The sequence below is a fragment of the Lithobates pipiens genome, unplaced genomic scaffold (assembly GCF_037356315.1).
Source record: "Lithobates pipiens isolate NorthernLeopardFrog02 unplaced genomic scaffold, aLitPip1_a1.2 Scaffold_8, whole genome shotgun sequence".
Lineage (NCBI taxonomy): Eukaryota > Metazoa > Chordata > Amphibia > Anura > Ranidae > Lithobates > Lithobates pipiens.
The window spans coordinates 172,791,590-172,804,258 of NW_027507903.1; the positions used below are offsets into that span (position 1 = coordinate 172,791,590).

The 12,669-nt window shown below is 43.0% G+C and overlaps 1 protein-coding gene across 4 annotated transcripts in view; it reads right to left on the reverse strand.

Annotated features, from left to right (window-relative positions):
• Positions 1-12,669, reverse strand: part of RELN (reelin) — a 651,259-nt gene that overhangs the window by 219,166 nt on the left and 419,424 nt on the right. For all 4 annotated transcript variants that reach the window (XM_077471873.1, XM_077471875.1, XM_077471874.1 and 1 more), the window contains exons 23-24: positions 5,612-5,749; positions 558-744 (exon numbers count right to left, since the gene is read on the reverse strand). In XM_077471873.1, coding sequence (XP_077327999.1) covers positions 558-744; positions 5,612-5,749 — 325 coding nt within the window. The remainder of the gene's footprint in view (positions 1-557; positions 745-5,611; positions 5,750-12,669) is intronic.

Below are 12,669 nucleotides of genomic sequence, written 5' to 3' on the forward strand. Positions count from 1 at the left end.
GTCGAGTCCTTTCCATCTTTGGGAATAACGGTTATATGTGCCTCCAGGACCTGTTTTGGGGGATGTTGTTCTAAGTGCAGTGACTGGAATGATTTCAAGAATCTTGGTTTTAGTATGTTGGTGAAAGTTTTGTAATATTGTAGGGGAAGACCATCTGGACCAGGGGCTTTACCTATTTTCATATCTTTAAGGGCCTTGTCAAATTGTTCACTATTAATAGGGGATTATAACTTTCATCCTGCATGTGATCAGTATGTTATAGCTAATGATTGGAAATCACTATGAGTAGTACCAAGTCTTCAGTGGGGATGGAAGTTGCCAGTGATAGCTGGAATTGGGCATATTGGTTGGGGCTCTGAAAGGAAGGATATTTATTAATGTATCCTCAGCATGGGACATTCTACAGGGGAATGTTAGGTTACAGACTGCTGGCGGGAAGGGATTAAAGTAAGCTAATGGTGATCTATCACTAGGGACATTCGATTAGTTACACTTGTATATACACATATCAATATCGTCTCAAAATCTGTTTGTTTCAATGATCAGAAATAGCATACCTTTGAAAAGTATAGTGATGAACCTGAAGAAATTATTCCGCATCCTTGCTCAGGTTTTACGATTTCTCCTCCAACTACCTCCTGCCAATTTGTTTCCCAGCCATTCAGCCCTTCAAAGTCAGACATTACAGTGGAAGGAAGTGGATTTTCGGGAAGACATTGAGAACCCTGGTATCTAGAATCACACCTGCAAGTATGGCACAATGACTTTGGAATCTTGCTTCAATTAGTGCAGTCATTTAGAACAATTATATCACAAATAATGGATAGAATATATTGCCTGAACAAGCAGATATATAGAAGAACATTGTGGAGTATAGCCATAGCGTGGGTTGCCAGAAACCTATTATCCAGAATCCTCAGAAATGTATGAAAAAGATGAATAAGAGGTTTTTTTTATGATTCGCTATTATTAAACACAGTCTTATTCAATTTCAGTTGGTCAACTGCTGGATTAAAGGCAGTACATTTACTTGATGTACGTTCTGCCTCACCATGCAGTAGACAAACCAATCTGCCCGGTTACTGACAACAAATTCATATTCTCGCCAGAGATGTGTGTGCAAAGCAATTTCATTATTAGGCCTCATTCGCATTTGTCCAGGGCTGGTCAGAGCAGTATATTTCTGCAGCAGATACGGCAAGAGGTTTTCAATTGGCTGCAGCCACTCAGCCTGTATAAACCAATGATAGGCTTACAGGCTCCACAGCTGTTCATATGTAATTGCACATGTAGTAATTACCTGGGTTTAGGGACAGATAAATAGCTCTTGATGAAAAATGCCCACATACAGGGCCACTCATCTGTCCCTAACCGCATGTATTAGCTCCTTGTGCAAATACCTTCAAATAGCAAAAACCTTCAACATTTTTCCTCCTCCTGGCATGCTTTAAAACTGTTTTATAGTTGTATTTTATAGCTCTATTGTTATGAGATTTTTTTTAATATGTATACAAATAAATATTTTTTTATCAACCTTTCCAGTATACTGTATATACTGTAGCACTTTGTTTTCCTGACAGCACATTTAAAGTCTGCAATTTATTCGTAGGCTTGATGTTGTACTCTCATATGGAGGGTGCTTACAGGAAAAGATGATTGGTGTACTTTATGGTATGTTAGATTCTGCTGTTTAATATCTTGTGTTGATGTTTGTTTTCTTGCGTTTGTGTGTGTGCAGTGCCACAATTCCCCCTTATTAATGCAGGCACCATAGACAGCCTCCCAAAGGATTCAGGAATGATTTTACTTTCGTTGACACCAGCAATGGTGCTTATTTTTCTCCTGCTTTCTCTTCGGCTAACACCAGGCCATAAAATGTTTAAAATATATCACAGCAAAGGGGTACAGACCTTGCACTATAAGCTGTTCACAGTGAAGCCACACCAACTCGTTCACTACACCCACTGTTCCCCACACTCCCCTGTAACTGGACTGTGACACACTGTATAAACCCTATACTTTTCCCAGCCCCTTCAAGGTGTGCCTCCTAATAATTTTCAAATGTTGATTGTATATCCTGAGTGGTCAAAAGGGCAGGTGTGGTAGGTAACGTGTATTTTGTGCATGTATGTATGTATGTGTACATGTGTTTTGTGTGTGTTTATTGTATATTGTTTGCTTTGCTTGTAATAATATTTATGTGTTATAGCTAGGTCACACTAGTGATACTTTTAACTAGCAATAACTTGTAGATCAGAGGAAATACTGAACTAGCTTTTTGCATTGGACTATTGTTGTCAAGATGAATGTGCTATTGCTACATCACTGATGAAAATACCACAGGAACTACCTCTTACTAATCCTTCCAGTTAGAGCCCAGGTAATATTCATTCTACTCTGCAGTGTAATCCTGCTGCTGGTGATTTACCTCTGCCAGTCTACTTATTCCTACTGACCACCAATGTACGAAGGCATACTTCCTTCTATTACATACATTTAAAGGGGCATTCTTCTTGCAACTGACTACATATCTAAGGGAGCATTCAGCATTCTTTGTTCTATGGACCACCAACATAAGGGGCCATTCTGCCTTGTACTAACCAGCAGCATAAGTTGCCATTTTCTCCCCCTACTGACCACTAACGTAAAAGGGCATTCTTCCATTTACTGACCACCAACGTAAGAGGTCATTCTTGCTCCTACTAAATATTCACATATGGGGGCATTTCCTTTTATTTACCCCCCCAGTAAAGGAATATTTCTTACTGAACACAGATGTAAGGCAGCTTTCTCCCTTCTACTGATCAACAGCATTAAAGTAGAACTTCACTCTCCCAATCAACATTGATCATTTTTAATCCTTATGCTGCTAGCATTAGTAAATAGATGGGAAGGTATATATTATTTACTTGTTTTAAACTTGTTTTTTTTTTTTTCAGGTTCTTCCTGGTTTCTTGTCTAGGCAAATGATAGCATACATCCCAGTAGTCTTCACAAAGGGAGTCGAAGTGGAGGGGTTTTCCCAGCTAAGCTCACTCCTCTGCATGCATGCCTGAGCTAAGGGAAGATGTATTCCAGGAAATAAATGCTACATGAATCATCTGCCCTTCTTTAACATTACAGCCAGAAGTGCCAGGGGGTGTTTTTTTCGTAGTGATTTCTCAGCAAAATAAAGCATGGAGACTAAGGTTACCATCTCATCTTTTTAAAGGTTTTTTTTTTTATGTCATACTTACCTGTTCTGTGCAAGGATTTTGCACAGAGCGGCCTTGATCCGCCTCTTCTGGGGTGCCCCAGCAGCACTCTTGGCTCCTGCTCTTCATCGGGTGCCCCCAAGGGGGCACCCGTAGGGGCACACCCACGAGTCCTGCTGCTGCTTCCATTCCATTGACACAGACAGCAGGACTGGGCCCCATCCCCGGCTCCCTTGTCACTGGATTTGATTGACAGCAGCAGAAGCCAATGGCTCCTGCTGCTATTAATATATCCAATGAGGACCTGAGACAGCGCCTGGAGTCGCTGGCCTTGTGCATGTCACTGGAACGATTGGGTTCAGGTAAGTTAAAGGGGGGCTCTGGGAGCAGCTGCAGCACAGAAGGTTTTTCCCCTTAATGCATAGAATGCATTAAGGTGAAAACCCATGAGACTTTACAATCCCTTTAATTACACAGGTTCTGTGGCTAATTGAGGTGGTAATTAACCTCACTTAGTACCTTTACTGCATTAAATTAGCCTCAGAACCTGTGTAATTCATATGTGTTCGTGTTTAAAGGGATGAGGTGGAGACAATGGATCTTTGTTAAGGAATCTTTTTTCTTTTACTGAGCACCCACATAAGGCAGAATTATTCCTCAAACTTAAAACCATTGTTAATTTAAAGTTTTTATGCTAGACAGCGGAACTTCTTTTCAGTGTTTCTTTTTTCCTGCAGGTTGTTGGATGCTCGGTAAATCAGTAATGCTGCTCTGTGACAGACTTTTGATAGTTTAGGAAATGCTGCTGCCAAAGGGAGGCAATATATTTAAAACAATATATGTTGTAGCTTAGGGCCTGTGTCACGTGCCTGAGATAATAAGGGTGTTCAATTATGGGGTTTTTTCAGTTTGCTGAAGGGGCCCATTGAAAGTTTGCTATGAGGCCCTGTTTTAGTTGCACTCTTGATTACTTCTACCAAAATGAGGTTTCTGTTATGAAGAACAAATATAATGTATTATCAAGTCAAACACTATAGATTCAATTAAACACTTTACCTGCTGATTGGCTTTTATTGTCCTCCCGGCATAACAAATCTTATACAGCTCAGATGTCTGCCCTAAAACCTAAGCTGCTAATCTGCCCATCTACTGAAGTACCCGGATTTGATACAGGTCGATACATGTTTTATATTTCATGTAAGATCTGCTTCACATTTTTCGTGGCAACCTGTACTGAAGTTAATATGCAAGATGCCTTTTCTGACCTTCAGTTCTGAAAGTGCTAATAGCCTAGTCATCATGCTGACTCCATTGGCTTCAACACTAACCTGAAACAAATATGCAGACCTGGATTTCTGAATTCTCTTTCTGTGAGGTTGTTCTGGATCAGTGACCCAAAGAGTATTAAAGGCTACATTTCCCTTTTGGAGCACTTTTCACATTACACCTGGGTTTAATATGTAACATGCTCCAGCTCCAGTCCTTGCAACCCCCTTCCCTGTGACAGCTGGTGGGGGGGTTCTTCTCCCCTGCACCCACTGCCGCATTTCAAAATTTGGCAGAACAGCTGCACCATTCATTCAAAGGAATCTGTGAATGTAAAAAACTAAAAGTTCTATCTCCCACCGCGGCAGGTGGCTTGTAGTTCTCAATGGACTGCAAGGGTGCTGATGAGCGCTCTCGTAGTCCACTGACATGTCGTCCATCTTTCTAACAGAAAGCCTGTACAGAGGTTTTGGAAATAAAACGGAAAGGTATGTCTGCAGGAACTCAACGTTGTACTCACAATCCACTGATTGCAGGTGCAATGCTCTGCAGGCTCCTGTGCAAGAAATAAAAAATGCACATTTTTTTGCCTGCAAAAACATGAACATTTATTATATCTTGCAAAAGACAGTGATTGCTTTTAATATTTAAGAAATAGTATTCAGAGTTACTAAAATATACTGCTGAAGACCCTACTTTCATAGGAAGCCTGCATAGTACAACCCAAAAACAGCAGTTCACTCCCCATTCATCAGCAGGCTTGACTGTAGAATATACAAATCATCCCATTTTCATTGGTTAAACATGTCACTCTCAGTGTCTTCAAATATGTTAACTTGGATTGTTGTTTTTTTTAACCAACACATTTGCCAGCTGCTAACACTGTACTTTGATACTCAGTACTGATACATATGTACAAAAGTGTAGTGCTAATACAGACAAATAACCACTGCAAAAAACTATGATACACTCAATCTAGTGATCATTTTCAACCCAATGTACAACATACAGTATGTTGCAGATTATCACTAGATTGAGTGTATTACAATTTTTTTGCACTGTTTATTTGTCTGTATTAGCGCTACACTTTTGTATACAAATTCATCAGTTTTGTTAAGAGACTAATGTGTTCTTTCAATTGGTGCCTTTACCTGCATATCCCGTGATCACACCAGCCATGCCCACTGCACATGTTTGGACATTGCTGTCCAATGTAAATATTGTCCAAAGCCCACTCATCTTCAGCTGTATAATATCTTTGGCTCCAGCGGAAGCGGGTTGCACTAGACCTTCAGACAAAAGTCAACTTTAATTAGAAGCAAATCATATGTACTGTGTACTAATGTACAAAAAAATGTTATACATCAGTTTGCATTACAAAATATTTTAAAGCATGTGGTCCATCCAGAAGACAATTATACACAAACACTGCAGAATACCTCTGTTTCATAATAAAACGAAAGTGTAAAATATGCACCAGTAGTAACTGGAAGATATGTGTTATTATTAAAGGATAAGTGTACTTTTAACTGGTTTTAACTACTCCATCCTCTGTATTCTCTGTAACCCTTTTGTCTGTTAAGTGTATTGAGGGTACAGGCAGTTCTCCCATACTGGACCTGGTCCCCATTGGGTCAGGTGGGGACTGTCTGTTGCTCTCTAACCATTCCAGACAGATTATGAGCACTTAGCAAGTTCTCCCCAGGCAGTTAGAGGTGGTGGGCATGTTCTGGGCATGGGCAGCACCTCCCCTCCTTGCATAGGTGGCCACTTCATTCTGGCTGATTCTACTATTGAAGACGGGCAGAAGGAGCAGGGGTAGCTGCCCTGAAAGTTTTCCATCTCCAGCTGTGCAGTAAGTGGCTGATGGGGAGAGACTTCCTCAGCAGGTTCCACCCACCTATTCCACTCCAGGGGCCCTGTCCTATCTTATACACTGCACACAGATAGCTGGGGATCTTCCCTTGCATCACAATCTGAGCTAGATACCTTTCACTGAATGTCCTTTCTCACAACTATATATTGTCACTGACTGATCTGCCACTACATATTACCCACCAATTGCCCAGCCACTGTATACTGTCATATCCTGCCACTACATACTGCTCACTGACCACCCTGCCACTACATACTTCTCACTGACTGCCCTATTGCTACATACTGCTCACTGACTGATCCCCTACATATTGCTTACTGACTGCCCTACCACAACAACTGCTCACTGACTGCCCTACAACTACATACTGCTCACTCAAAGTAATTCTCCTGTGCTCACGTAGTGGGCCTCAGGATGCATAGTACAGGTAACGTCCTTCTATGTGAAAGGCCTCCCTGCCCTCCTTAGGACAATAGGTATCCTTTATAACAGTAAAACAATAGCAAAAGAAGGGTGCACCGACCTAGCGCATTACCAAAATAGACTTTTATTCTAAGTAAAAACAACAATGGTTGTACTTACATACAAATTTAGTATAAAAGCATCACCACTCTGAAAAGAGGGTTCTCCCTCGAAACGTGTCACCAATTCCTAATACCACCCGGTCTTCCGACAGCATCAGCCCTTTACATCTGACCCGAGGGTGACTGTCAACATCAGACTGTGCTGTGACATGCTTTTATACTACATTTGTATGGGAGTACAACCATTGTTGTTTTTCTTAGAGTAATAATCTATTTTGGTAATGCGCCAGGTCGGTGCACCCTTCTTTTGCTATTGTTTGACATACTGCTCACTGACTATCCCACTACTAAATACTGCTCACTGACCACCATTCCACTACATACTGCTCTACTCTGCCACTATATCCACTACATAATGGTCACTGACTGCCCTGCCAGTAGAGACTGCCCTACCCTGCCCCAAATACTGCTCACTGACAGCCCTGCCACTACATACTGCTCATGAATGCCCAGCAAGTACATACTGTTCACTGATCCTCCTGCTACAACATACTACCCTATCCTACCCTGTCAATACATACTTTTTGTTGACTGACCAACTACATACTTTTTATTGACTGCCCTGCTACTACATGCTGCTCATTGATAACCCTACCATTACATACTGCTTACTAACCACACCCTGCCATTACATACTGCCCACTGACCGCCCTGCCACTACATTCTGCTCACTGATTTCCCTTCCACTACATACTACTCAATGACTGCACTGCCACTACATACTGCTCACTGAATGCCCTGCAAGTACATACTTCTCACTATTGGTCCTGCTACAAAATACTGCCCTACCCTACCACTACAACCTCCTCATTGATTGCGCTACCACTACATAATTCTCGTTGATTGCCCTACCACTACATACTGCTCAACATAGTGCTCATTGGCCTCCCTACTATTTTATACTGCTCAGTGACTTCCCTACCACTACATATGGTTCACTGACTGCCCAGCCACTATCCACTGCTCACTGAATCTCCTGTCACTAAGTACTGCTTACTGACTGGCCTGTCACTATGTACTGGTCACTGACTGCCATACCACTACCTAATGCTTACTGCCCTGAACTTTCCTTCTACTACATATCATGTATTCCACAGCTCTATACTGCACTGTCCCTTGATTTCTAAAGACAGCCCTGTGTATATATGTTTCCCATACTGTACATTAACACATCTGTGTAGATTAAGACTTATTGATTATTGATGAAAAATGGATTCTATTAATCTTAACCACTTGCCGACCGCCGCACGACAATGTACGTCGACAGAATGGCACGGGCAGGCATAAGGGCTTACATGTACGTCCTTGCCTGCCCGCCGGTCGGGGGCCCGATCGGGCCCCCGCCCGGTGCCTGTGGCGGTCGGTATTCGTTCGGGAGCGATCCCGGACGAGGGGACGGCCATTCATTCATGGCCACCCCCTCGCGATCGCTCCCGACGAATGAAAATGTCCCGTGACATCACTTCCTCTCCTGTAATGTAAACACAGGAGAGGAAGTGATGTATTCTCTCCTCCGTGTCGGTATTTTTCGTTCCGGCACCGAGGAGAGAGCATCGGTGAGTTGCACAAGCACTACACTACACAGTAGAACATGCCAGGCACACTCACACCCCCCCTTTACCCCCCGATCACCCCCCAATTACCCCTGCCCCCCCAGTCACAGTGACACCAATTGCTTTTTTTTTTTTTTTTTTGCATTGGTGTCATTTGTGACTGTAATAACTGTTAGGGCAGTTAGGGTTAGCCCCCTTTAGTTCTAATGTGCCCCCCTAACCCCCCAATAAAGGTTTAACCCCGTGATCACCCCCCCTCGCCAGTGTCACTAAGGCTGGGTTCACATTGCAGCGGTTTATGAGAACGAATGTGATTCGCACCGCACTGCAGTGCAAATCACATCCGATCTCTGTGCGATTCGAGTTCAGCCATACAGATAGTATGGCTGAATTCGTGTCGCACCCGCCGCAAATTCGCACGGGACCCTTTTTTTGGCCCGCAGCAGAATCGGATCGCATGGGTGTTCACACCATGCGATCCGAGTTTGCAGATCGCACTGCGATATGCGAACTGATCTGGGGGTGTCATTAACATTTCACTGACACTCCCAGCAGTTCGCATAGGGCAGTGTGAACTGCCGCCGGGAGGCATGCGATGCGGGAACCCGCCGCGGATTCATGGTGTTCCCGCATCGCTCCAGTGTGAACCCAGCCTAATAAGCGATCATTTTTCTGATCGCTGTATTAGTGTCACAGGTGACGCTAGTTAGGCAGGTAGGTATTTAGGTTCGCCGCAGCTTTTTATAGCGCCAGGGACCCCCATATACTACCGCATAAAGCCCCCTGATTTCCCCCTAGTTAACCCTTTCACCAGTGATCACCATATAACTGTTACAGGTGACGCTGGTTGGTTAGTTATTTTTTCATAGTTTCAGGGCACCCGCCATTTATTACCTAATAAAGGTTTAACCCCCTGATCACCCGGCGGGTGTCATTTGTGACTGTAATAACTGTTAGGGCAGTTAGGGTTAGCCCCCTTTAGTTCTAAGGTACCCCCCTAACCCCCCCAATAAAGGTTTAACCCCGTGATCACCCCCCGTCGCCAGTGTCACTAAGGCTGGGTTCACATTGCAGCGGTTTATGAGAACGGATGTGATTCGCACCGCACTGCAGTGCAAATCACATCCGATCTCTGTGCGATTCGAGTTCAGCCATACAGATAGTATGGCTGAATTCGTGTCGCACCCGCCGCACCCGCCGCAAACTCGCACGGGACCCTTTTTTTGGTCCGCAGCAGAATCGGATCGCATGGGTGTTCACACCATGCGATCCGAGTTTGCAGATCGCACTGCGATATGCGAACTGATCTGGGGGTGTCATTAACATTTCACTGACACTCCCAGCAGTTCGCATAGGGCAGTGTGAACTGCCGCCGGGAGGCATGCGATGCGGGAACCCGCCGCGCATTCGTGGCGTTCCCACATCGCTCCAGTGTGAACCCAGCCTAATAAGCAATCGTTTTTCTGATCACTGTATTAGTGTCACAGGTGACGCTAGTTAGGCAGGTAGGTATTTAGGTTCGCCGCAGCTTTTTATAGCGCCAGGGACCCCCATATACTACCGCATAAAGCCCCCTGATTGCCCCCTAGTTAACCCTTTCACCAGTGATCACCATATAACTGTTACAGGTGACGCTGGTTGGTTAGTTATTTTTTTTATAGTTTCAGGGCACCCGCCATTTATTACCTAGTCTCACTAGTGTACCCCTAAATTTAGGGGTGTCTACTTTCCAAAATGGGGTCATTTGGGGGGGGGGGGGTTTGTGCCATCTTGGCATTTTATGGCCTTCAAAACTGTAACGCCCTTAGAAAGCCTGAAGGCGGTGCTTGGTTTTCGGGGGCCCGTACGCGGCTAGGCTCCCAAAAAGTCCCACATATGTGGTATCCCCGTACTCAGGAGAAGCAGCAGAATTCATTTTGGGGTGTCATTTCACATATGCCCATGGCATGCGTGAGCAATATATCATTTAGTGACAACTTTGTGAGAAAAAAAAAAAAAAAAGTTTGTAATTTTCCCGCAACTTGTGGCAAAATATAAAATATTCCATGGACTCAACATGCCTCTCAGCAAATAGCTTGGGGTGTCTACTTTCTAAAATGGGGTCATTTGTGGGGGTTTTGTGCCATTTTGGCATTTTATGGCCTTCAAAACTGTAATAGGTAGTGAGGAGTGAAGTCAAATATTTACGCCCTTAGAAAACCTGAAGGCGGTTCTTGGTTTTCGGGGCCCCGTACGTGGCTAGGCTCCCAAAAAGTCCCACATATGTGGTATCCCCGTACTCAGGAGAAGCAGCAGAATTTATTTTGGGGTGTCATTTCACATATGCCCATAGCATGTGTGAGCAATATATCATTTAGTGACAACTTTGTGAAAAAAAAATAAAAAAAAATTAAAGTTTGTAATTTTCCCGCAACTTGTGGCAAAATATAAAATATTCCATGGACTCAAAATGCCTCTCAGCAAATAGCTTGGGGTATCTACTTTCTAAAATGGGGTCATTTGTGGGGGTTTTGTGCCATCTTGGCATTTTATGGCCTTCAAAACTGTAATAGGTAGTGAGAAGTGAAATCAAAAATTTACGCCCTTAGAAAGCCTGAAGGCGGTGCTTGGTTTTTGGGGCCCCGTACGCGGCTAGGCTCCCAAAAAGTCCCACATATGTGGTATCCCCGTACTCAGGAGAAGCAGCAGAATTTATTTAGGGGTGTCATTTCACATATGCCCATAGCATGTGTGAGCAATATATCATTTAGTGAAAACTTTGTGTAAAAAAAAAAAAAAAAAATTATTTTTTGTCATTATTCAATCGCTTGAGGCAAAAAAATTAAATATTCAATGGGCTCAACATGCCACTTATCAATTTCCTTAGGGTGTCTACTTTCCAAAATGGGGTCATTTGGGGGGGTTTTGTACTGCCCTGCCATTTTAGCACCTCAAGAAATGAAATAGGCAGTCGTAAACTAAAAGCTGCGTAAATTCCAGAAAAAAATAAAAATCGCAGAGGCAATCAAATACCATCAAAAGAAAGCTCTATTTGTGGGAAGAAAAGGACGCAAATTTTGTTTGGGTACAACATTGCATGACCGCGCAATTACCAGTTAAAGCAGCGCAGTGCCAAATTGTAAAAAGACCTCTGGTCATTTACCAGCAAAATGGTCCGGTCTGAAGGTGGTTAATCTTCACAGAATAAAGAAATGCAAAGATGGCAATTACTGCAAAAAGAGTGACTGAATTTCCCTTTTATATTAACATAAACAGTGCACAGAATCAGTTTTTGGCTGCTCTTAGATGGTAAGCTAAATTTTACTCCAGCAGGGTCTATGAAATCCACCAAAAAACAAATAAAATGGGACAAGGTACAAAAACCCATTTAATACAGGCTACACATGGATTCCCAGAATATTCTGGGTTTTATAAAGAAAAAGCACAACAGAAGTTGTTGTTGTTTTTTTTTTTAAAAACTCTGTCGTGACCCAGACTCAGTCCCACAGTTTGAAGCTGTGTTCACATATATGCGATGCGGGAACCAACACGAATCCAGTGCGGGTTCCCGCATCACATGTTACTCGCAGGCAGTTCACACTGCCCTCTGCGAACCGCTATGGGCGTCAAAAGAAAGTTAATGACACCCCCAGATTGGTTTACAGATCACAGTGCGAACTGTCAAATGGTACAGGAATCGGATTGCATGAGTGTTCACATTTCATTGCGGACCACAAAAGGGTCCTGCACCCTTTTGGTGCAAATACGATTTCAGCCATACCGTTTGCATGGTTGAATTTGCATTGCACATACAACGCATGTGATCTGCTCAGCAATGCGATGCAAATCACATGCAATGTCTGCGTTTGCAACAGTGTGACCCCAGCCTAAAGCCTGATATGGAATGTGAGCAGGGAGGGGGCATGAGGGGATCGGTCGCTTGTATGATTCAATTCATTTGTGTGTGTAAAATTCAGATTGAGCTACTGAGTTTGGTAAAGAGCTTATTATAACAAAGAAGTTAGGGAGACACCAGAACATATCTAAAACGAACTCTGTTTACTTGATGCATATGACAAAACAAAATGTTTAGATGCAATATTTATTATTTACCAGACAAGAAATTTAATTAAAAAAAAATAATTGAAAGAAGGAAATTAAAGAGCCAAAAGGTAGTTAAACTGATACAATAAGTTATGAAAAAAGTGGGAGTGGAT